The sequence below is a fragment of the Scardinius erythrophthalmus genome, assembly GCF_964197995.2.
Source record: "Scardinius erythrophthalmus genome assembly, chromosome: 12".
NCBI lineage: Eukaryota > Metazoa > Chordata > Actinopteri > Cypriniformes > Leuciscidae > Scardinius > Scardinius erythrophthalmus.
In genome coordinates this window covers 16,801,429-16,828,396 of record NC_138232.1, presented here as the reverse complement: position 1 = coordinate 16,828,396, position 26,968 = coordinate 16,801,429, and the positions used below count along the sequence as shown (strand labels likewise).

The 26,968-nt window shown below is 37.5% G+C and overlaps 1 protein-coding gene across 1 annotated transcript in view; it reads right to left on the bottom strand.

The window, feature by feature from the left end:
• Positions 1-1,349: 1,349 nt before the first annotated feature.
• The window catches only part of cachd1 (cache domain containing 1), a 74,189-nt gene continuing 48,570 nt past the window's right edge, over positions 1,350-26,968 (bottom strand). The window contains exons 6-27 of the mRNA XM_081380614.1: positions 25,816-25,960; positions 25,510-25,726; positions 24,345-24,494; positions 23,196-23,429; positions 22,283-22,432; positions 21,097-21,220; positions 20,891-21,008; positions 20,254-20,422; positions 18,958-19,100; positions 18,572-18,753; positions 18,213-18,323; positions 17,287-17,409; positions 15,259-15,358; positions 14,931-15,047; positions 14,526-14,686; positions 12,847-12,933; positions 12,060-12,176; positions 10,976-11,127; positions 10,546-10,707; positions 8,362-8,439; positions 5,690-5,791; positions 1,350-2,787 (exon numbers count right to left, since the gene is read on the bottom strand). Of these exons, the coding sequence (XP_081236740.1) occupies positions 2,540-2,787; positions 5,690-5,791; positions 8,362-8,439; positions 10,546-10,707; positions 10,976-11,127; positions 12,060-12,176; positions 12,847-12,933; positions 14,526-14,686; positions 14,931-15,047; positions 15,259-15,358; positions 17,287-17,409; positions 18,213-18,323; positions 18,572-18,753; positions 18,958-19,100; positions 20,254-20,422; positions 20,891-21,008; positions 21,097-21,220; positions 22,283-22,432; positions 23,196-23,429; positions 24,345-24,494; positions 25,510-25,726; positions 25,816-25,960 (3,190 nt within the window). The 3' untranslated portion in view covers positions 1,350-2,539. The remainder of the gene's footprint in view (positions 2,788-5,689; positions 5,792-8,361; positions 8,440-10,545; positions 10,708-10,975; positions 11,128-12,059; positions 12,177-12,846; positions 12,934-14,525; positions 14,687-14,930; positions 15,048-15,258; positions 15,359-17,286; positions 17,410-18,212; positions 18,324-18,571; positions 18,754-18,957; positions 19,101-20,253; positions 20,423-20,890; positions 21,009-21,096; positions 21,221-22,282; positions 22,433-23,195; positions 23,430-24,344; positions 24,495-25,509; positions 25,727-25,815; positions 25,961-26,968) is intronic.

The window sequence follows — 26,968 nt, the reverse complement described above, 5'->3', positions numbered from 1 at the left end:
TATCTGAATATCATCTTTGAAAGTGTTATATGACCAAATGGAAATGATAGCTGCATACGGACTGAACCTTTAAGCACATAAAATATGATTCATAGATATGATTCAGCAGTCTCTAAGGTATACTTGCTTAAAACTGTCACTGTAACAGATTGAGTTTGAAATTTCACAGGGACATGGCTGGACAGAACTAATACCAGACTTCTGTATCATATGAGAAAAGTTGTTTTGATAATTTAAGATCACTTGACTCGTCACAGATACATTAAAATCATAAACTATTCATTAGCTATTTCCCTCACCCAAATCTCAATGCAATTTAAGAGCATATGTGACCGTGGACCACAAAACCAGTCTTATGGGTAATTTCTTTTAAATTGAGATTTATACGTCATCTGAAAGCTGAATACATAATCTTTCCATTGATGTATGGTTTGTTAGGATAGGACAATATTTGGCCGAGATACAACTATTTGAAAATCTGGAATCTGAGGGTACAGAAAAATCGAAATATTGAGAAAATCGCCTTTAAAGGAGATATCAGTGATTTCAGGCCCAAAAATATTTTTATCACATTCATCTAATCTTTCCTAACGATCCGCTAGCTGCCCGCCCCATAAGCATGCCGTCAAAAAAACTGCGTCTCTGTAGGCAGCCTAGGCTCTGAGATCTGCACACAAAAACAAATGGTTTAGCCAAACACTCAAAACCAAAACAAATAGTGTTCCAAACAATCACCGACAGGGGGAGGGTGTTGTGAGGTTTTGAGCCAGCTTTTTCTTAAGCTCTGACTTCGCGTGCAGCCGTGCACGAGCACAAAACCTCACAACACCCTCCCCCTGTCGGTGATTGGTTGGAACACTATTTGTTTTGGTTTTGAGTGTTTGGCTAAACCATTTGTTTTTGTGTGCAGATCTCAGAGCCTAGGCTGCCTACAGAGACGCGTTTTTTTGACGGCATGCTTATGGGGCGGGCAGCTAGCGGATCGTTAGGAAAGATTAGATGAATGTGATAAAAATATTTTTGGGCCTGAAATCACTTATACCACCTTTAAAGTTGTCCATTTCTATTGGCAATAGTGCTGCATCCATTCACAAAAATAAATGTTTTATATATTTAAGGTGGGAAATTTACCAAATATCTTCATGGAACATGATCTTTACTTAATATCCTAATGATTTTTGGCATAAAAGAAAAATCTATAATTTTGACCCATACAATGTTTTGTTGGCTATTGCCGTGCAACATAAGACTGGTTTTGTGATCCAGGGTCACATATGCAGAAAAACTCCGCTCTCATGAACCCAACTCAATAAACACTGACAAAAAAAAAAACACTTCCGACGAGGATAAAAGATTTGTAGTGTATGACACATTTATAGCTACTTTGTTAAATTTTAGATGTATATACATGGTATATCATTTCATTCTGAAAACAATAGACACAATCCCTCTAAAACCATAGGAGCACAATGTCTACATATCAGTAGACAGGCAGTTGAGTAAAAGTGCGCATGGGTTTAGAAGGATCTGAAAAATATCATGGCATTCCATCAATACTGACTAATGACTTAAAAAACAATCGACAACATTAATGGAGACGATCCATCTGTGGTATCACACATCCATCGCATTCACACACAATTACGTACACAAGCACCAACACATGCGCACTCAGTTTCTTTCTCTCTCGTACACCAAATGTAAAATAATCAGGCAGACAGAAACACGACAAGAGCTTTCACACACACAGTAGCAGGACTGAGCATTGTCTCTCTCCCAGTCATCTTTTAAAAAATTTGAAATATCCTGCGCTGGGTTTGTGGCCCAGAACACCTTGGTCACATGGCACAGTGTCTTGAAATTCACCATCATGTCATACCGTCAAAAAACAAACAAACCAGAGTGACAGCTCATCAGAATACAACACTTTTTCACGTCTCCTTGATGTGCAGCACAGGCATTCATGTCTATTGTTCCTTGAGATGCTTTGTTTTCTCTCCCCACAAGAAATTCTCATGGCATGTGTGAGACTCAAATGTGCCATGAATCGAATCCTTCAAGGCTGCTACGCAGTCAAAACGAGGACAAAAAAAAAAAACAGAGCCGGGTTCTAAAATGGGCTCCACAGGCCAAGTAGAAAGCTGACAAATTCAGTCAGTCAATTTCTCTTTTCTCCCCATTCATTTATCTCCATCTCCACTCCTGTTAAATAAATAGTAGAAAAATAATCCTTTCATCTTCATTGTTTCTTGGAAAAATAGAAAAAAAACCCCAAAAAAACAAGGAGCTTTGTATCGTATGCACCTGCCAAATCCACTCCCCTAATGAGGGAGGGTCAAATGTTCACCCCCATGGTCACTAAGCACAAAACACCTCTGACCACCAGCAGTGGATGAGCTGGGAGTTCAGGTTCTCTCCTGTTTTTGGAGGATGCAGGGTCTGACTTGAGGGCTGGCTGATGTTCGGGGTGGTGGATGAAGATATCAGTGGCATTAAAAGGCAGGGTTGGCGGGTTGTTTGGGGTCAAGGGTGGGCCGGATCAGCACTCGGCGTCCACGCTGTGCACGGTGACGGCCGCCTGGAGATGGTGCGTGTGCAAGTGCAGGGGGTGGTGCGTGTGGGGGTGTCGATAGGGATGGAACTTATGGCTGAGAAGAGCGGCTGTCTGCGGAGGAGTGTCCAGGTCGAGGTCCTCGTCGTGATTGCCCACATCAACGCCCGCCGATAGAGGATCATTGTTGCCGGGCGGGTTCTCGCTGTCCTCCTGAGGGCTCATGGTGCTATAACCTACATATAAATACATATGGAATCACAATCAATATTTTCCCGAAGCTACAGTATAAATTAACTTTGAATCTAAAATGTTCTACTAGTATAGCTAACAGCTTTTTGTATCTCTAAAGCAGCAGTTGGAAGAGAAATTTCAAACTGAGACTTCTGTAGTGACTGCGGATCGAAATCATGAGCACTTTAGTCCCTCGTTAAACTAATCATCTTAATGAATCATAATCCATTCTAATCTCATAGTCTTCACACGGAAAAACCAACATAATCAACACAATCTCTTTTTCCCATGAGAATTACACAAAAAACAGTCATTAAAATCTGACATGAGTCATTTTTTTTAAAACAGCAATATTGTATAACATTATTACAATTTACAATAACTGTTTCTGTTTTAACACATTTTAAAATATAATTTATTCCTGTGATGCAAAGCTGAATTTTCAGCACCATTACTCTTCAGTGTCACATGATCCTTCAGAAATCATTCTAATATGCTGATTTGCTGCTCAAGAAACATTTCTTATTATTACATTATATAGTTGAAAAGAATTTCAAAAGAACACCATTTTTTATTAATCAATATTTTTTTTTTGTCTTTGGCATTTTTTTTGAATAACTTTAACCCATAACTTTTGAACATTATCATATATATATATATATATATATATATATATATATATATATATATATAAATATATATATAAATATATATAAATATATATATATATAAATAAATAGTAATATATATATATATATATATATATATATATATATATATATATATATATATATATATATATATATATATATATATATATATATATATATATATACACACACACACACACACACACACACACACACAGAAGTGGCCAAAAGTGATGACATTTGTGATATTTATAAATGATTACAAATTTGTTAAAGATTTTGTAAGCATATTTCATAGTTGAGCTTGGAGTCAATTGTTTTATTTGTGATAACGCAATGAAACATATCAAATTGTGCGGACATAATTTTAGCTGTCATACAAAGAAATTACATGCAAAAACAAGGGAGAACCAACAAAATAATAATAACTGATTATGTTCTAGTCAATATATTCTTTTTTCTGTGTGCCTTTTGTTTTTCTATGCATTGTTTTTGAATAGTAAAATAAAACCTGTATCTGTAGTTTACCATTTTTTTTGCCAAATAAATTTGTCAGATAAAAAAATGCTCTTCCCTCATATTTAAATTATTTAAAAATATAAAATATTTTCTTTATATTTTGATGGTTTAATCAAACTTGTAGGGTCATTAAAGACACATATCTCTAATTGTATACAACAGTAACTACACAAACACTATGAACAATACATATATTTGATCAGGGATACAAATAATGTTTTAACTAGAGCAATGCAATATTATAATTATAAAAACAGCTATATGATATAAATGCATTGATACAGTTGTATAGTTGAAGTTGTGGTGCAGAGTAATGGCAGTAGTCCAAAGAGGCAGTTTTGCATTGAGGAACAATATCCTGATGCCTACTTCCTACTACACCTATTATTATACAGGCAGTTGTAAATATACAGACTTGAGAGACTATATTGTATATTTCTACACAAAAATAAATAAAATGTGATTAGAAAGTTGATGGTGAGATCTTGATGTTGAAAAAACAAGCTCAATGTCAATGTTATTTGTCAACTACCCAAATCCATTTTCCTGTGTCAAACTGCTACAGTTCCAGTTTAGACAACAATGCAAACAATACAAAGAAGAAAATGACAGATTAGACATTTTCTGGCAACTAAATGTATGGTGGGAAAGAATCTGGCAATGGCTACAAAAACTTGTGTAGGAAACTTGTGTAATAATGTCACACCACGTCCTGAATTAAATGACGGTAAAGTACAAAGAGCTCAAAAAAGACTTGTCCTGCTGTCAAGTGGCCAAACGTCCAGCCGCATTTGACATTTGAAACAGGATCGGAGGTGAAAAGAAAGGTCAAAAACCTCTTATGATCCTGACTTTGATCAATGTTTGCATGAGCGGATCTGGAATCAGCTTTGAAAACTCTGCAGTGAGAATGAAACAGCTGGGAGACTGATTCTAGATCAGGATATTTCCCTAAACATATCAAAAGGCCAAGCATTCAAACAAGTACTAAAAAGCATTTTCCTGGCAGTAAACACATCTCTGTTTAGCAAAATTCTTTAAACCCCGTTCTACAGCGAGAACTCGTATATCTACGTTGCTCCTGGCGAAAACTCTGTGTTGGTGGAGCGGTAATGAGTCAGAGCGCACAGGAAAAAGCTTCAGCGCTGTGTTCCCGCATACACACACACTCAAAAGCCAAATCGATATTGCTTTAAAACAACCCCTTAAGCTGGATGACTGAGCAGGCGGTGGGAGGCGACCTTTAACCCAGCCAAATAAAAATACAGGGAAGAAACTTCTGTACTTGGTCTTTGCCACCTCTAACTGTTCTCGTATCTCTCAATCTACCTACTTTGCCGTCTTTCTTCCTCCGGTTTTTTTCATTGCACCTCTCCTTGTGGAATAGGGCTGCCCTTTCTCCTCTTGCTGGTTACACAATGATCTCCAGAAAGCCTCATCCCTGAGGAGCGGCAGATTTAGCATGCACTGTAGACTCTGTGTAACCCAAGCCTGGAGCCGCCAATGAAATGGACGCTGAACACAAGCATACACTGAGCTCCTGGGGTAGGCTTTGCTTTATTTCAATAATAAAACTCACAATATATTTTCAGGTGAGAAATTTGATGGTGACGCTTTTACATTTTTCCTATGACCCTTGTTTCAAAAGGATCTTTTCAAACCTACAAATATATTTTTTCCTTTAGAGTTTAAGAGAAAAGTGCATAGACACACACACACACGCATGTATGCTTACCGTGGTCACTTTCTGTCCCTGACCGGCCCCAGTATCTCCGCCGTCGTTCTGGACTGTGTGTGTGCCTCTCAATAACAGCAGCAATAAATCGAGTGTTACTGACTGTAGAGAGAGAGAAAAAGAGCCAAACGGTCAGGTCATATAAGAATGAAGCACTTGGGTCTGAGGCTGACCAGCAAGAGTACAGGAAATTTAAAAGGCAATAACACACTTGTAGATATTTCTCATATAAAAGGTTATACTTAGGATGAACTCAGTAAACAATGAGGAAAAACTCAAAAAGATGTCTAACTCAGACTTCCAAAGCACCATATCACACCACTGTGTGTATATTATGTGCACCGTATGTCAAATACATTACATAGACAGTACAGTGTGCCTGGTTTTGGTTCAGGTTCATGCATAATGGATTTTTAATTCAGGTCAGGTTGGTAATTAATACAAAATTGTATCATTATAAATAGTTTGGGTAACACGAAGAATGTTTTTTATCATTAATTAAAGCATTACGCAACATGAACTAATGACCAATGATACATTTGTGCATTTATTAATCTGTGTATTGATGTGAATTCACAGGCGTAACTATCGGTAAGCAGGGTAAGCCGTTGCTTACGGGCCCGGACCAATAAGGGGCCCGCCCGCGTTGCTGGAAGATATTGATTGACAGCCAGGTCCCCCTATCGCATTTTACTACTTTTAGTCTGATCGCATTTTAATTTTTGCGAATTGATTTGAATAAATAATGACAACAACATATTTGACTGATCATTAAATAAATGTTTGAAACGAACAATGATGAATTTGGTGTAATTTGTTTCGAATTGGGACTGGGGAATCCCCGGGTGAACATGCGCATTGCGTGCAAAACAGTAAAAAACGTTGAACTTGAGACAGATATGGAGTCGTCAAATTTTAAACACAAAAATGGCTTTCAAAAGCGTAAACGAAAAGAGGAATTTGATAAATTAATTAATAAATTAACAAAAATAGCAATAGGAAAATAGGAAGCTTCTTTAAAAAGATGACACAGGGGGAGATCGAGATTGAGATGGAGCAAGAGAGTGAAGCAAGTAAAGCACCTGAAGCGACCGTTGGTAGGATATGATATATTAAGGATATGATCGACAACTTCGCACAGAGGAAAGCCTGGAAAATGCAGCTATAATGTAAGCGAGCATCTTTTTTTAATGTATTTGGACCTAGGCCTATGTGTATATAGCAGTGACAGTAACAGTAACAATGTGTTATTATGGTGCGCCGTCACCAGCAGGTTTTTTTTTGTTTTGTTTTTTGTTTTGTTTTTTTGTGCGCGTAGGGTCATCACGTGTTGTAGTAGGGGGGCCCGCCTTGATAATCCTGCTTAAGGGCCCGGTGTTGGCTCGTTACGCCACTGTGTGAATTGAACAACAGTATATTTTAAAATGACCAACTCAAGGTTATTAAGTGCCATAAACTGTTGTTTGTTCAAGATGTTTTGTAAAATGTTACCATATTTTCTGTTTTAATTAACTAATTCTGCATATGCACAAACATTCTTTGAGTCAGAGTTCAGAAAAATGTTGCCAAACAATTTTAGGTGTTTCCTTCAACTTAAGGGAATCTTTTTTTATTTAATTCCTAAAGTTAAACTCAATCTACACCCTTTTTGGCGTAATGTTGATTACGACAGAAAATAATTTGGTAACACTTTAGTTTAGGGTCCAATTCTCATAATTCACTAGTTGCTTATTAGCATGCATATTACTAGGATATCGGCTGTTTATTAGTACTTATAAAGCACATACTGTATTAATGCCTTATTCTGCATGACCATTTTCTACATCCCTTAAATCCAACCCAATTCCTAAACTTAACAACTATCTTACTAACAATTAATAATTAACAATTAACAATTAAGAGTTTGAGGCAGAAGCCGTAGTTAATAGTGAGAATTGGATCATTAACTAAAGGATGACCAATAATTTTGACCTCAATCTGTTTGTAAAACAAAACTGTAAAATAAATGCACTGAGTTATGCACTTAAAATGGTTGCTCTATAGACTTCCATTGGAAGTACCCTTTCAGGCGATAGTATAAGCAATAGTACAACTTTTTCCTCATTTCCAATTCTTTCCACTGATAATCAGGATTATATCCATACTAACTGTTACTCATTCATTTAGATTTCTTACAGTTATGCATAATGATTCATAATATACATTTCTTACAGTTATGCATAACACAAAATCGAATTAAAACGTGATGTAAATCAGATGGTATTGAAAAAGATTCTGATTACAGAATGTGCAACAGAACAAGAAAGACGATCAGGAACACATTATCATATTATCACTAAAGATGAGACCAATTACGACATCAGACTAACCCACATGGCTGTTTGAGGCAATTATCAAACAAGAATGACACAGTACCATTGTGAGCATGAATGCTCGTTTTTTGCTCTAGGAGACTAAAACAGCACACCATACACAAAGAATTCAAGGATTATCATTCATTTGGTGTCTAATGCACTGAATCAGTGAAAAACAGCATTAATGGTAAGTATAATACTGCAGATTTGATGTACATAAAAACCCTCAATGAAATTACTTGTGCAAAAATGGGCATGAATGTGTTGTCTGTGCTCATTTGTGTGCATCTGTGCCAGACAGGCAGGCGGGTATCTTACTTATTCCTCTGTCTTCGTGACTGTCTTCATCACGGTCGTCTCGCTCGTTGTCCAGGTTGGACATCCGAACAGACATCTCTGATGAAATGGAGAGAGAGAGACAAGACAGGCAGAGAAGAAGATTAGAAAGATGAAGCAACCCTGAACACATTTGATGTAATATACCTTTCTCTTCTCTTTTGGTCCACAGAACCAAAAAATGATATTACAAAACTGAAGGGAGCCAATTCAAGGGAATTTAACATTATAGTCTATTCAATTACAAAAAAGTAGACTCTCTCAGACAGTTCATGTAACTGCAAATAAAAACCCCGGTTTAAACTGCATCAGACCAAAAGTTATGAATCCTAGTCGTGCACATGTAGAGGCTGAATTGGGAGCATTAGGGAGCAACTGCAAGGGAAGAGGGAATTAAACTCTTTAAATTACTTTTATATCCTTCTAAGGTCCTTTTAGCGGTCAGCTATGCTTTAGTATCTCATTAGCACAGGGAGTAGCACACTTTAAAAGGAAGTGCACTCAATGATTGTCCCTCATTAAAGTGAGTTTTACTTCCTCTGCCTCTAAAACGAATTTTCTTTTCAGGCGGACATCACCAGACTCTTTGTCAAGAGATCACTTGTCACCTTCTAATCAATTCTCGATTTATAAAGTCCCAGCCTACATTTTTAATACCTGAATATCATGTTTCACTCTAAATATGCCACATAATGGAAGCAGCATTGGTTGTAAGGGCTGTGGCATGTTGACATTGATTCAAAAACCTTTAACATTCTTTTTTTATCCAATGCTACTGTATTTACTAAATGAAAAAAGTTAATTTACATAAATATTACTCAGTTTATTGTACTTAATAGAAAGAAATTTGTGTGAACTCAATAAATGATTATATTAAGCAGAACTCAAATAGAATGAGTTACAACAGCATATTTCTAGTTCCTAGCATGCTTTGCTTCTGACTGTTAAAGGAGAGTAAATGTCAAGTCAAGTCACCTTTATTTATACAGTATAGCGCTTTATACAATACAGATCGTTTCAAAGTAGCAGTGATAACAGGAAAACTATGCATTTTGGCTGTTGTTCAGCTAAAGTCAATTCCGTGTTGATTCAGTTCTGTTGTAAAAATCATCAATTATTAAATTAGTTCATTTCATCTATAAAGCAGTTCAGCAAAAAAATATGTAATAGTCCAGCTCAGTTCAGTTCTAATTCAACAGCATCAGTACAGTCTGATTGATAATATTGTTGAATATTAAATGTTAAAATTAAATGTCATTTATATGTTTTTACTCAGGGCGATTTTTACTAGGGGGTGATCTGTTATGTTATGATTTAAAAGGTATTCTGTTTGGTCAAGCATTGGCCAAATAACATTAAAATTTTCGGTGCGTCTGAAATTGTGTATGGAGTAGGTACTACATTTGAATTTGAACTTACTTTGCGACCGTTAAAAAAAATATGTTCTATATATTAAGAATATGGGTAGTATGAATTCATTTCAATTTTGGATGTACAACATCCGGCATGTTGTTACTGTCACGTGACCTACCAGCGTCAGTTGTGTCGCTTCACTGTCATTCATAAATCCCCTCCCGTGGCACATGGGATAGTAAAGTGTCCATCGAATGCTCACTTCAGAATCTTGGAGGAAGCATTATATCATCTAGGTACTTTTTTACTATGTTTTTCGAATACTACATATTTGGACATACTACTGTTTTTCGCATACTATATAGTAGGGAAGTATTCGATTTCGGACTCAGCATAAATAAGCAATAGCTGTGCACTCTTCAGCACAGTGATAGTCTCTGTGCTTTTTACTGTACATGCAAGTGTGCATGTGCTGATGCTAGTTAGCAGTTAACAGTGAAATATTAGTTAATTTAAAGATTCTGATTTTAAAGGTTTAATGCAATTTAATTAAGTTACAGCTACACAAAGAATTTAAGTGGAAGTATAGTTTAATTTAACATCATGTGGACTCAAATGTTATAAGTTGACAGTACTCAAACACTGGTTTTTAAACTTAAATGGTTCCAAGCAATTGGTTTCCAAAATGGTTTGAGTTACCTTAACTCGTTGGATTTTACAGTGCAAACTATTAAAGTAAAATAATAATGACAATAGAGTCAAAGATTATTTCCAAACAGCACCAGCCCCAAGCCTTAAAGTGTCCAGACTCACCCTGTGCGGCCAGCGGGGACATGTGCTGATGGCTGCGACGGTGGATCTGGTGCCTGTAGGCATACACAGCCAACACCAGCACCATGATGCATCCCATAATCCCTCCGGCTACTGGCCCCACGGGCGCACTCTTGATCATGTTCAGCGAAGCCAACTCCTCGTCTGCACAGAGACAAATATTACAAAAATAGTTATATAATGAAATGAAATAATCAAATACAGCATACACGCTAGCAAAAATCCTCAAGGTACAATGTGTGACTCAAAGTCAGTGTAATTCCAAACGTCTGTGCATATATTTCTAAAACAGCAAAACTAAAAAAAAGAAACAATTAACTAGTTCCCTCTACTATTTACCAACATATGCTATTATAAACAAACTATATATTAATAAACTCAAATAAGTGTGACTTCAGCAGTAGTAGCTCACCTATAATGCCCAGTCCGTCCACATAAGGACTCTTGGCACCCACTATCCCTCCAAAACATTCCTTCTGCAGTGCACAGTAAGGCTTATCCAGGTGGGTCTTTCCATCGCTGTCCACCATACACCACTCACAGTCCAGAACACCAAAACAGTCACTGAAACCCAGTGATATATATAAATATAACACATACAATACCGTTTGAAAGTTTAGGGTCATGAGATTACATTTAGTTTATCAAAAATACAGGAAAAACAGTAATATTGTGAAAAATTATTACCATTAAAAAGAACAGTTTTCTATTTGAACATATTAAAAAAGTTATTTATTCCTGGATTGCAAAGCTGAATTTTAAGCAGCCGTCTTCAGTGTCACACGATCCCTCAGAAAATCATTCTAATATAAATGAATATAAGCACTTTATAAAGTAGATAATATTTATTTCTTATTTCCAAAAGTTGTGAATATGTAAGGGATAATGTAGAGCGAGGCGGTTGTTATAGCGAATACAACCCCGACAGGCTGATCAGGACCCCGACGCGAAGCGGAGGCTCTACATTATCGAAGCGCTCTACATTATCCCGCTTATTACATGGCTACCTACCAAATAAATCAATAATTTGACACAAAATATCGATTTAAAAAGGAATTTAAAACGATTGTATTGCTTCCGCTAAAGAAAATAGTCTGTTCCGTCTCTACGGTTAGAATCCTGGGTCCATAGCAACGCTCTGTTTGGCAACGGTGTGTTATACTTAGCAGCGGTCTGTTATCAAGAAATAACAGACCGCATTCTACATTAGAATTCAACCGAGCCATGTAATAAGCATATTTAACATCTAGTCACACAAAACACAGTTCTGGTTCTTTGAGTCTACAGTGAACGAAAGCATGCAAATCATTAAAGCACATAACTCATCATCAATATCTAATATTAGCAGATGTTGCCTGATCTTGAGAAACACACATGCTTTTTGTTCTGGTCAGCAAAGGTTGTGAATAAGTGAAATGAGAATCAATATTACTCTCAGAGACTCTTTGTTTCTGTTAAGGGCAGACTGATCCCAACTGATACAGTATATGGCGTACCTGCTGGTGAAGCGCTGGCTGCATCTGGTGTTGATGCACTGAGGCAGAGTATCCTGTAGACTGGGCTCAATTACAGTCAAAGACAAAGGCTCCTGGTGCACGTCGCAGCTTGGGTTTCTGCACACATACACACACACACAGTAGTAAGGCAAGCTGAGTCAGTTAGGATCTAAATACAACATGGAACTCGTTAAACTCAAAGCTATTTGTAATTACTAACAGTCTGGCAACAATGTTGTTCTGTAGATAAATGACTTGCAACTGACAACAAATAATGAACAGTATTTATTGTTACACAAAAATACCCAGCTCTCTGTAGTAAAGTACAGATTTATTAGTATTCAATTGTACATATTTTCACTAAATGAACAGATGGCGCAGTGACAGAAAGGTAAATGCCTTGAGATCTCTCAGCTGGGAATAATGCGACAAACCTGAACGTGTCTAAATGTCTATTGAGGAACAATTCTGAGCTGAACGGCTAATTCAGGACACAGGTGGCTGGATATCTATTCATCGTGACAAACAAGAACTTGATGAAATGACAGGCAGAAGTGCGTGTGTGTGTGTGTGTGTGTCTAAGTGTGATTCATTCCAGTGCATGCTGATGAGAGTCTGGACATGTTGTCCAGTGATTCATTTATGGATCATATATCGTTGCAGTCTATTCTCCAAGCACTTAAGGGGCAACCTTTGCATTGTGTACAACATGTAACACGGTTTAAAACGGCTTAATGTCGACTTTTACATGTCTGTCTATAAATAATGCAAGAGTGCAGTGGTTTACCTGTTCTCAGCGTTGGTGAGATTGCCAGTACATTCGTTCACCTCTAGAGGGCATTCACAGGGGCACTCACATTCATTCTGCTCCATTCTGTGGAAGATAGGAATATACTGAGAAAGTCTGTTTGAATGTCTTTTAACCTGGAACTATCAACTTGACTATTATTTATATATAGTGACATAAAGACCCCATAAAAGCAAAATTTGAGTTGTGTGGCTTTTAGTCCAAGTCTATCACCTTTAAAGCAACCTCCTAAAAGTTGATGGAAATATTTTTAGCAGTTAAATGCATTTCAAATGCAATCAAATGACTGTAACCATAGACTGTAAAAAAAGATGGACCGCACGTTTCCTCTTCCTTTCACTGTAGAAAAATGAAGCCAAAATATCCCAGTAATGGTTGTTGCCGATTGAGTTGTTCGGAGCCCGAGTCTGGTGGTATCAAGGTCCCGTCCAGACTCAATAGCAAGCACCGCTGTCAATCATGATGTAACACCCCATTTTTATAGCATCGAAAAAATGAACTAAAACCAAACTTAATGGAAAAATTAACACTTGAACATACGTCTGCGTGTTAAGAACTACCTTAAATGACAGAAACAATCTTTGGGAAAAAAATATTTGTAGTGTAATTAGATTTTTTATAGTTCGGCTCAGATCCCATTCTGATACATGGAGAGGGCAGGGTTTTTGACCTATACCGCAGCCAGCCACCAGGGGACGATCAAAATGCTTTGACTTCACTTTTCAGGACTTGTGCTGGACACTAGCTAAAGACTATTGCCAAAAAAGTATTAACCCCTTAATGTGTCCAACCTGAACTTCCAGTTTCTAGGAAATACTCTAACACAGGATGGAAAACTCAAACAATTTTATTGGGTCCTTAAATATGAGAATGAAGGAATTTTAAGTATAGACAGGTATATTATTAGTATAAAGTGTAATGAAATATTTTTGTATTTAATTTAATTGGCTATAACATTTCTATTACAAATTTCTTATATTCATGACACACACACACACACACACACACACACACACACACACACACACACACACACACAATAAATAAATAAATAAATATCATTCCACATTTTGGGGTCAGTAAGTTGTTTTTTAAAGAAATTAATACTTCTATTTAGCAACGTATTACTTTGATTAAATTTTTTTTATAATGTTACAAAAGTTTTCTATTTCAAATAAGTTGTTCTTTTAAACTTTCTAGCCATCAAAAATTCCTAAAAAAAGGATCAAGGTTTCCACAAAACCATTAAACAGCTTTAAGCAATTTTTTAAACATTGATAATGATAAGGAATGTTTCTTGATCACCAAATCAGCATATTAAAATGATTTCTGAAGGATCATGTGACACTGAAGACTGGAGTAATGATGCTGAAAATGTAGCGTTTCCATCAATTAAATAAATTATATTTTAAAATGTATTAAAATAAAGAAAACAGTTATTTTAAATTGTAATAATATTTCACAATATTACAGTTCTTACTGCATTTTTTTTATCAAATAAATGCAGTTTCACTAAAACTGCATAAGATACTTCTTTCAAAAACATTTAAAACAAAAACCTTACTTGACCCCAAACTTTTGAACGGTAGTATAAATAAAGCTATGCCTTAACATTTCCATAAATTAATAAAAGTTCTGCTGCAGAAGTTAAACATTACCTGTGGCAGTTAAGACAGAGCCGATCCACAGTACTGCAAGCACAGAAGGCCAGTGAATCACAGGTCTCATTCACAATGCCAGCAAACGCATTGGTTCCTGGGATTCGGGTGAGCCGGTACTTTGAGCAATGACTGCCATGCACTAGGTTTGTCAGATCACCCTTAAAAATCACAAACACACAGAAAGGCAAAAAGAATTATTTGATTTCGTAAGTCTTTCACTCTATACATACAGTTTCTGAATAAAAAGCCACAACTTAAAGCTGCTATTAACCTCCACTAGGTGGCGGCCAAACATCATTAATAAAAGAAACTGACTAACCTTATTGTAAAAATTATGGGATTGTCCCTTAAAATTGAAGTTTCAGTAGCTTTGTATGACATTATTAATGTGACTCCACTCACCACAATGCTGGTGTTGAACTTGTAGAAACGCTGCACGGTACGATCACTGAAACTGTTACACAGGTTCTTCTTCACAAAGTTGGGGTGGTTAAGAATGTCATTGGCCACTAGAGGCTCCTAAAGCCAAACAAAACAGGAGAAAATAAGCATATGAACTCAAGAAGCTTGTTTTCTTTTTTAGTTTCATTACCAGACATTGAATATAATATGGCTAAATATGAAAACCAGTCCCATTTTCCTCAGGGCAAAAACATAAACTTAAAAAAAAAAAAAAAACTTTTCTTGTTTAAGAGTGGTAAAGTTAGGCCTGAGATCCACAGTTCCTTACCTTATGAGTAATATGTTGCTGTTCTGCAGGAGCGTGGCCCTTCGGATCGATCAGGGTCGGATGGGCCACCAGATATCCTCTGTCCTCCATGATAAAACACCTACACAAATATATATATAAAGACCAAGACAAACAGGATCAAGCAACCAGAGCCAGTACACAGATCCAAGATGACATTTAGAGGGGAAAGGTGGAAGGAAACAGTAGATGGCTTCCTGTATGTTCATAGAGTACCATCTGCAGTTCAGAACATTATTGTGTGGCACACTGAGGCATTCCACTTCACTAATCCGGTTTAATGACCATAGCACTGAAAACTCAAAGAACACTGAGGCCTCCACGGCACAGACAGATAAAGAGACAGAGAGAGCGTGAAGAGGGACAAAGAGAGAGACGAACTGGTAGAAATAGAGTTAAGAAAAAGGGAGGGAAGAGAGGAATGAGAGGGAAGGGTAAAAGAGAGAGAAAAGAAGGGGGCACTGGCACCTAACATAACAGGATGTGTCTGGAATGCAGCCCTAATCAGCTTATCTCCCTTTGTGTCTTTCAGTCAGTCCTGAAAATCTTACTCCGTTTCTTCCATGGCATTTATATATTGCATCAGTAGGGTTTATCTGCCGTGCTTGCAAAGGCAAGCATTACTATTGCTAATTCTTAAGGTTAGAACGTTGTGTCCTGCACACATGAATGCTAGAGCAAATTGTGCGGCTTGTTGAGGAGGTGTGTCATTATTTTTATAAGAGATTGGACATGGCAAATTAAAAACGTGCATAGACTTAGACTTGCATTTAAAGGCATATATATGGTCGATCCGGCCATTGGCAACTTGGACATAGTGCACACTAGGGGCTTAGTGATTACTAGTGAATAGATGCCTTAGTGACTACATAAATCAGATTTACATTTGAATATGATACTAATCATGAAATCAATTATAGTTATATATAAGCAATAATAGATATATATTCGAAGCCCCTTTTTTTAATTGACAGAAATAAGGAATCAAGATCATTTTTAAAAAATCATTAATTGTAGAATTCCAGAAATTTAGGTGAATTAAATTAAGAAGTATCTTGATTTTTAGTTGTTTTAGGTTTGTCTTGTTTTAAAACATTTAGGTCAACTTAAATTTTGTTCCCCGGTTCAGAACCACAGATCTAAATAATATATTTAAATATGCAAATATGAAATATTCAGGAACTGCATATAAGATTAGACAGGGGCAATAAATAAAATATACTGGAATTTATTTTTTTATTTTATATTTGAATTAACGCACATGAGAAAGTGCTAAAAAGCTGCAAAGACGCCGTCTATTCATGCATCACTCTCTCTCTTAAAATGTAAAGGAGTGTAACCGTTAACATCATAATGTATACAGTATCAGGGTCTGTCGCACAAAACATGAGCTCACTGATCAGTCTGCTTAATAAATATATTTGTTTAGTTATGTTTTAAAAAAAAAAAAGTGTAATGGTGCATGCTCAAATATTTAGTAGTGCATCCCTTTTAACTTGGCACTCATTTATTCTGCAACTAGGATATCATAAGCAACCACCTAGCAATAACGCCACCTTGACTACCACCACAACATCCTAGTATTGTTGCTGCGACTTTTGCATGGGCAAGCACCACTCAATACTATTAGATAAATACAAAATAAGTATCATTGTTCCAGTCTTTAAACTTTTCCCTTCTTATCTCTCCCCTCTCTCTATGTTCACCCCTCCCTCACTGTTTCTTGATCCCTACCTCAGATCTTTCTCATTCCATCCCCTTCTATCATAAAAGAGCGAGCTTAGAATCATGCAGAGAAGACTAAGTGAATGCCTCTTTTCCAACAGAAGCAAATCTGATTAGTTTCATTTGAAAGAGCTTTAAAGAGCCTCCGTGGGGCATCGATAGCTTCAGGCACTACGCTGGACACCACTGCCGGCACACTGGGGTCTTGGCAGGCACTAGAGAGTTTGAGAAGAACCCAACAGAAATTAGATGAGGGGGTGGTTGGGGTCAGTGGGAAAGCCTTACCGGATTTTGTTGCCCTTGTCTTGGTTGCAGATGGGCAGAAGATCAAGCAGAACTTTGTAGAAGTAGCGCAAAGTGAAGTCAATACCCATAACCGCTACCGTGTAACCAGAGGCCATTTGGGAACTGGGAAAGGAGGCAGATAAGTGTGTTGAACAATATGAAGGATGAGGAGATCTACAATATCATGGGTCACCGCAATGGAGCTTTATATCAGATCACACACTCCATCTTTTCTCATTTCCTCCTCTTAAGAGAGAACTGATTGGAAAACATGAAGGGAAAACATACTTTATCTACACCAGACATTCTGGAGCACTGCCAGTTTCAAACAGCTTCATCATATCTCTAAACACACACGACTATATACACACACTGTACTAAGCACAAAGCCGACAGTGATAAGGCAGTTGTTTTTCAATAGCAACAGGTACTATTACGTACTATATATGCTATGCATTCTTCAACTAGACAGAATTTTTTTTTGCCATTTAAGAAAAAGTGACAAAATTAGTTGCGCAATTAATTTGCTCAATTTTTACATTAAAGGGAGAGTTCACATTCATGGCATTTTGCATTTCTCATGGCGTGTGAGGTCTGAATGTGTGTAAATGAGATTTGATATGGAATAAAAAAAGACTTTTCACATAAAGTTATTGTATGACTTCAGAAGACTTGTTACATAGTGCACAAGACATATGGACTACTTTTATGATAGCATGGTGCTTTATTTTAGTAATTTTAAGAGCTTGACAGTAGCATCAGCCATTTCATTGTAGGGAAAAGCAAACATCTTGAGAATGATTAAAGGATGTCAATAAATGAATGCTAGTTTAATCCATAAAATCATGTGTTTAAACCAGTGGCTCTCAAGCTTTTTGACTCGAAGACACTGTCTCTCCAACACGTTTAACCCTTAAACAACTGACCTTGAGGCATGGATGGTGTGGCTAATGGTGACCACATAGCCCGCCCCACCAACATCCAGGTAGGGTCCAGTAAAAGTGATGAGACCAGGATTGGCTACAGCATGTAGGTACCTAAAAGACAAAAAGGTCAAAAATGTGTTAAACCACATTTTAAACAGAAATTACGAATTTATTAAAGTTTAGGATCATACAATCTTTGTATTAAAAAAATACACCCTCATTTGAGGTGCGTGTATGGCTGCATATGAACTCAAAATAACTCCTTGGGAATCTGACGGTTTGCTCAACAGACTGTGAGAACTGTTCACCAGTGTCCCACTAGGAGTTTGAAGACCTCCATCCTGAGGCTCAAATCTTACCATCGCCTCCTGGTGGGATCGAAGGCTTTGTCCATGAGCGAACCGGGGTAAATCCGCAGCACCCCATTGGGCGTTGCTATGTAACGCCTCACAATGTAGCAGTTGAGGCTGCTCATCTCCATAAGACTCATCCATTCATCTGTCACGTGACTGGTGGCCATCACCTCATTCCTCACAGAAGACTGGAAGACCAAAGGAGGGGGGTGTTAAAGAATTCTACTTATCAGAGAATCATATTGAGTGGTGCACTGCATTTCCCTAATGAAAAAGCAGAATTAAAGAGAACTGCCAATTAGGACTGAGAAACTAACCATGATTGAGTCATTCCCTGGTTGGCTACGAAACATGTATTGCTGAGATGGGTCAGTAAGTGTGTGGTTGTGTACCTTAAGGCCCGGGTTGGCTATGAGCCGGGTGTTGTCACTCAAGTAAGCAGTGTAGTGCTCCACCATGCGCTTGGTCTCCGGCTGACTCAAGTGCTCATATGGAGAGGAGAAACTACCAGCGGACAACATCACCGTGGGACTCTCTGAGAAAAAAAAAAAAGAAGAGATGAATCAGTTCTGCGGTTTAATTATATTAGCCCCTAACCAAACCATTATTAATCATCTCTTAGTAACAATAGTCACTATAGTTCAAAAGTTTGGGGTCAGTAAACATTTTTTGGGAAAGAAATGAACACTTTTATTCAGCAAGAGATAGAAGGCTTTTACATTGCAACAGAAAAAAAAAATGCATTTTGATAAAAAAAAAAACAGACTTGGTGAGACTTCTTTTTAAAAACATTCAATAAGTCTTACCAACCCCAATCTTTTGAGCGTGGCTGTCTATTTTTCAGGAGTTAACATTACCACATTCAGTTCCTTTTAAAGAAAGAAAACAAATATGTAATTACAATAATTCAACAATAAAAAAAAACTTTAACTAAAAGATAATTTTGCTGCTGACCAGCTGCCTTCTGCAATGTTTGTCTTTTTTTTTTTTTTGGCTTATGTTGGTAAAATCATGGTTACACATGATTTTAAGGTGTCCTTGTTTCAGTGTATTTACTATATATTTAAGTACTGAGTAAAATTAATTAACTAAATGTAATTACTATAGGCTAATGGTTAGGAATAGGGTTTGGTTTAGGATTAGTATTAAATTATGCATAACTTATATTTATTACTACAGTAACTACATTTAACGTGTAACAAGGACACAGCAACATAAAGTGTTACCAAATTCATTTGTTGAGCAAGCATGCAAAAGAGTTTTGGTAAATGTCCAATCTGGATTTGATTTAGAAATAAATGATCTTTAAATAAGATACTGAGAAATGCAAGCTCTGCATGGTACATGTCCAAACAACTATGGGAATACCATGCACTATTTTTTTTTTTTTTGTAAACTGAAAAGGTGAAAGTGAAATGCGAAGGCCAAGGATGATAACCCACACTCAGAATTTGTCCTCTGCATTTAAGCCATCCAAGTTAGTGCACAAACATTAGGAGCAGTGAGTAGTGAACACACACTGCAAACCGTGGACACACACCCGGAGCAGTGGGCAGCCATTTTTTCTGTGGTGCCCGGGGAGCGATTGGGGGTTAGGTACCTTGCTTGAGCCTGCAACCTTCGGGTTACCAAGATTTTTTTTTTTACACAATATGCAAAGCTTACGTTGATGTTTAGTCTGAGCTTACCAACTGTAGCGAGCTGTTTAAAGTGGAGGCAGGAGCTGGGTTGCCCCAGCAGATCCAGGCGGTGGTACAGGAGTTTGCTGCTGGGTGCCGTGTTCAGATTTTTCAGTTGCTTCACCGGGATCTCCGGCTGAACATAAACTATGCACAAAATAAACGAAGTATCCTGAACCTGCAAATTAGAGATCAAGATAAGAGAAATGAGAGATGTGTACAAAAAAAGTTCGGTAACAATTTAGTTCATGGTCCAGTTCTCACTATTCACTAGTTGCTTATTAGCATGCATATCACTAGGATAATGACTGTTTATTAGTACTTATAAAGCACATCTTAATGCCTTATTCTGCATGAGCATATTGTACATCCCTTAATCCAACCCAATTCCTAAACTTACTAACTATTAATAAGCAGTAATTATGAGTTTATTGAGGCAAAATTAATTAATACTGAAAATTGGACCCTAATCTAAAGTGTGACCTAAGATTCTTCTCTAATCAAAGACTTCTCTAATAAAAAACAAAATGCATATAAGAATAAATAAAATGACAAAATAACACTGACAAAGAGTAGTATAGTCATTCTACACAGTCTAGTTCTCCCTCTAAGCCAACATTTGTGCCCCTATAAAGGAATAGCGTACCAATTTCCAGGCGTAGCTGACATTGTAGGCATCTCGACTGGGATCACGTAGGCGGTTCATGTGCCAAGACAGAGAAGAGTTGACAGGCACAGCAATGACCTGGCTCCCCAGGGGAAGACTAATAGGAAACACACAACATGAGCTTAGCAATCATGTGAGTAACACGGCAAACCGTACTAACAACTGGAAATCCCATGAACACTCACCTGAGGATATTTTGACGCACAGCAGCAAACCCTGGGATGTTCTCATAGTGGATGATGTCCGTATGGAGAGGAGCTTCAGTCATCAGGTATGGACGGGTGAGTGACGGGTGCATGAGGGTGTAGCCTGTAAGATATTCAAAAGTGAGTAACATACATTTTATTTTATTTAGTTGAAAAAAAATTATATTGGTGTGCACCAAAAAAAACTAAAAAACAACAACAACAACAACAACAACATTTCATGACCCTTAGAATTTATACAATTGAATAATTACATTAACTTTTTTTGCTGTTTCATATGTAATGAATAACTTTTACTTGCAAGCTATGACTATGCTGCCTGTTATGACTATACTATGTTTTTTTAATTGTAGTAGGTGTTAAGAACAATGTGCTAACACTGTGAGGCTTGAATCTGCAACCTTTTTAGATACCAGTCAAGATTTTCAACTACTAGGTTACATAAACCCTTGAAATTGCATGAAGCTTAGATTTTAAAAAGCACTGAGAGGCAGTGCTGCTAACCCGTCTCTTTACTGAACAGCTGGAGACAGCAGGTGCCACTTCATTATCCCAGTCATTACGACAGACTGTATACTCTCAGGAACAGATAATAACCCTGGTTTTATTACATATGTAACACAACACACCCTTTTAGCGCAAAGAAGCAATTTCTGGTGGGCTTATCTAATTGTTTTAATATGTATTAAATGGAGGTTAACAGCTTTGTAAATTCAGAAACACTTCACGCTCCTGGGTGAAGTCATGGAAAAACTAAAATATGTTGTTTAGAGCCGGATGAAGAGTAAATGAAAGCCAACCATACTTAATTTCATTTTTGGTAGAAAGGATTGACGGGTAGAAAGAAAAACATTTTTCATCATCATCTGTTCTCATTGAAAAGTTAAAATCCACAGAGTTTTGTTGTTCCTACTTCAAAAAACTGGCGTAATGTCAGCCATGTTGGCTCAGAACCGCCCAATATGGGACAGCCGATTCCCCTAATGGACTGTTAAAAGGTCAATGGCCTTCAGTCCAGTGCTTTTGAGTCACTGAAGATCAGACCTCCCAATTCAGGATGAAGTGAGAAAGTCAAGCTGAAGTGAAGCAAACAGATTAACAGCAATTGGCTCATTTTGGCTCATGGAACCACTTAAAACAATCACCACCACATGTATCTCCCTACCTTTATTGTCTATGAGGAATGTATATGAGGCCAGGGAGTCCTGGTAGTAGGTGACGTCCTCCAGTATGTAAGCCAGATTCACGTCCACTCCAACTACACCCAACAACAAGTTTCCAAAGTAGCATGGCCGGCTGACGGTCATTATGAAACCTACAAATGGAAAAAACAGAGGAAGTTCCTTTTAGTCTATCCCCATGCTAAGTCGTCAAACTATGCAAACAGTAATTCATGAAGAAATAGTATTAACTGTGATGTACAAGCCATTGCCAAAAGATCAACAATACTCAAAAGTAACAATTAAAGTTTTAAGCAGATATGGGTGTTTATTTTTTAACTTTGGGCACATTGTCACAGGGGCTGATTTTTAAAATAGATTTTAAAAACAGATATAAACAAATTTCAGCTTCTTGCTTTTTTATATGAAGGTCATATTAACACTTTCCAAGACAACATCATTTATTTTACTACTTTTAAAATGTCTTTAAATTAATCCAAACTATTTTTGATAAAAACATTACGTTTTACATGTAAAATCTAATAATGACTGTTCCTTATGTGGTGCATTTCCATCACAGCCTAATACAGTTTTATCAGAATGTAGAAAATTACATGCGAGACCTTTTATAAAATCAAGGCAAACATCACTTGTGAGCAAACCTATATTATGCATCATTTCCAATCAAGCTATAATTTCATCAGACTGCATTCCTGTCTATCAGTCCCATAAGAGCATATTTCGCATTTGTGATTTTTGGCTTTAATTATAGTTTAAGCTTACAGTATATATATTACCATGGAAACTTTCTGTTGCAGAGCCATTTCTGCTGAGGTCTTCTGAGTGCATATGGTCTGTCAGAAGGAATGTTAGTGTGCCAGACATGAGCTTTATGCCAAGTTCAAGATCTTAACTTACCGTCTCCCATCTGGTCCGCATAAGGCAAGCTGAAGGAGGCCACGTCGATCATTCGATTGGGGAGGTTGATGTAGAAGCGGCCTACTGTGGTCTCCAGGTTACTGAGCTGATTCAGAACCATCATACTGCCCTTCACGACGGGCAGGGCGGAACGATCTGGAAAGCCGTACTTCAAGGAGTTCTGTTCGGCCAGGTCTCGTAAGAAGGCCAGCTCCTTGAGTCCCGTTACTCCTTCTGAGGACGGTGATACAATAGTTCCAATTAAAATGGACATTTGTACTTAATATGTCTCTTGTGCACTCACTGGGTTTTGGAACAAAGCTAATATCAGCCTCAAATTTGTACATATATCACAGATATTGTACAGGATTTGTTTCTCCAGCCCATTTAGACTGCAGTAATAAAAGGCCATTCATATCCCACATGGATTACTTAACCACAGAGCTAAAAATCACAGAATGGTGGGTTTGGACCTCTAACAGAAGAAATGGAAGTTTTTGCTAGTCAGTCTTTTACTTTTGGAGTAACATTCAATTCTGTTGAACTGTTATTGGACTGGACGTGAATTTCAACACTTCAGTCTATTAATCTGACACTGTGACAGGTTTTAATATGTGAATATAATACAACTTGTCATAAATGAACCAGACTTCAAATAAACAAGGACATATGAGTAATTTCCAGTGTGTGTGTCCTTAAGAGCCTCCAAATAGCCAGTCAAAGTAGCATAACCCTCTTCTGCACTGCCAAGCTAATCAATCTGAATCATATGTCTGAGTCATCTAATGCATGAAAAAAGCCTTTCTCACTCTTTCATGTCACTGAGTGGCCCTTTGATGTATTGTCACATTTCTCTTTCTTCTTTTCGATGATCTCGATTTTAATTTTCATGATGCCAAAGTAATGTATGCTAATGGAAAGCTAATACATGCGGGGAGAGGAACAGCTGAGGAGAGCAATATAATGGAGAGAGGTTTCTTACGGTAGACACAAATACACATACAAAGAGCAGAAGAAAGATGAAGGGGTAAAAACAGCTGGGCATGTTTTGAAAATGCACAAACATGCTCACAGGTGTTCGCTATGAGCCCCACACCGGCTACGAGACAAAGAGCCAATAAAAAGCCGCGCTCCTTGGCGATATCTCACCGTTCATGAGAGCGTAGGTGAGGATCATGACAGAGTTGTTGAGGTGGCGGTTCTCATCTTTTACCACACTCAAGGTTGCTCTCTTTTCGTGCTCAGATGAGTCTCGGGAAGTGATGCCTGATGACAGGTAGATTATCACCATGTCGGTGTCTGTGAGGAGGAAGATGATCAATAATCAATCATGTTGAATATAATAACTGCCATCAAGGGAGAATTTCAGACCACTCACAATTAAACAAAGGAGACCTAGGCTAACATGTTTTAATCCAGTAAATATATCTCAGTTCACAGAATCAATTCTGAGGCACATCATCTTAGTTTTTAAGTCTACATATTTATTAAAAATAATATATATACACATTTTTGACTGAAATAAAATCTTACATATTTCTTTTAGATAAATGTGACTTGGCCAGTAAATATTAAAATATATAAATCAATCACAAACTGGATCCATTTTTATAATTTTTTTATATTTAAAACATGACATTCTGCCCCAATAAAATGTTTTATATAAAACTTATGTGTGATAAGTTAATCTTTATAAATGAAGGTAATACACTCCTGGGAAAAAGCTTTTAATTGTCTTAACCACAAATTTTTGGTCAGGAAATTAGTGCAATTTAAGCAAATGCACTGCTTAAAAAGCTATTGCCGTCTCAGAAAAACATCAAAGACAGAATTAAGTTGTTGGCAGAATATTGGAGTTATTGGCATCTTCGAAAATCTGGTGAGAAATATAATAATAAATGATCTCTACCACAGAGAAGAATGGAGGAAGAGCTGTCATTGTGAGGGGAATCTTTTTAGCTGCTGGAATTAGTGAGCTACTTCACTGGGGAGTACAGGAGAATATTTCAGAATGGCTTGCTTCGCACAAATGAAGAGGAATGACCGGATGTTATTTTTCAACAAGACAATGCTCCTGCCCAAAATGCAAAGACATTAAGTTACTTTATCTACAGTATGTGTGCAATCATTGCAAATTTCGTGACCAGTGATTTGTGATTAAAATGGTTACGACCATTAAAAGACTACTAAATATTTTTCCATTTGGCCATTCCGTTGCCTCCTATTTATTCAATTAATGTGCAAGCAAGGTATTTTTTAAACATAAACTAAAAATGCATAAAAAAAGATCCTGTACAAAAGCTTGGTCTCTTACTAGTCAGCTGTCTGGAGACACTGCTTGTGTTTCTCAACAACTGAAAGGCTTTCTGGAAGCCCAGTGCATGCTGGGTAGGGCTTTCAGAAGCTTTAATGTTGTTGATGAAGGTGCTCATTTTCCTCTTAGTCTCGCTGGTAGCAGGCGAAAGGAAGCTCTTGTAGCACTGATCCAGAGAGCAGGAGCGAACAGCATCTGCTATCGTCAACACTGAGATCTGAGGAAAAAAATAGAGGTTGAGTGCTAAAAAAAAAAAATGTAATCAGTGGAATGTGATTGATGATGGCAATGATGTCACTTCCTTACTTTATCATGTTCATCGATGGAATTGAGGATGATTAGCGCAGCGTCACGGGCGATCTGGAGTTGGGTCTCAGTGACAGAGGCACCGTGGTCTATGATCACTACAATATGTTTCGACTGTGGCCTTACGGCTGAAACATACACAGGCCTGCCAACACACAGACACAAAGATTTACAGTCACCAAGAACGCTGCAGAATGACTTTTCCTGGACTCTGACGGCAGGAAGCCAAGTGAAGTCCTGGCGTTATTCCCGCTCTCTTCACTACAGTGTTTGTGCAAGAGATCCTGCACTCTATTGTGTTGTTTTTGGAAACCCTTTTCAACTCCAACACTAACTGTCAGAATTCAAGTACAGCATTTACAATGAAAGCTATATTGCCTAAATCTCGTATACATCCTATAAGTGGTTGAAAACCTGTGAGTAGCAGTGTATCTCCAGCAGGAGGAGAGAAGCTGTGGGAACGGCAGCAGAAATGAGCCCATCTTTCAGCACAGGCACACAGTGCCCACAATACTGGGTGGCAGATTCCAGTGGGGTTTATTAGGGGCGACCCTGCATTCCAGTCAAGGGCTTGGGAGCTATTGTAACCAAGTTAAACAGATGTAAAAGGCCTCCCTAGAATGTAATTTACCCCCTGCCACACAAGACGGCAAATTCAGAGGTGCCCATGACAGCGTGAGTTGGGGAGAGAAATATTTATATAAAAATTTATATAAAGAACAAAAACTTTTGTCTCGATTTCTCAAGGAGAAAATTACTCCTTTTATTTGTTTTTTGTTTTTTTTTGCAAATAAGGACTAAAAGGGTTAGTTCAATCAAAAATGAAAATTCTGTCATTAATTACTCCCCCTGGTGTCGTTCCAAATCCGTAAGAACTTTAATCATCTTCTGAACACAAACGAAGATCTTTTTGATGAAATCTGAGAGCTTTCTGTCTCTCCATAGACAGCTACACAACTGACACTTTGCCGCTTCAAAAAGTTCATAAAGAGATCTTAAAACGAATCCATATGAAGCTCAACATGTTTGCTTGATGTGCGAGAACCAATGAGGTTCATTCTCGTGTGTTACGCAGCACGTTTGAGCTTCTGCAAGAACCAATGAGGTTCATTCTCGTGTGTTAAGCAGGTTCAGTTGAGCTTCTGTTCATGTG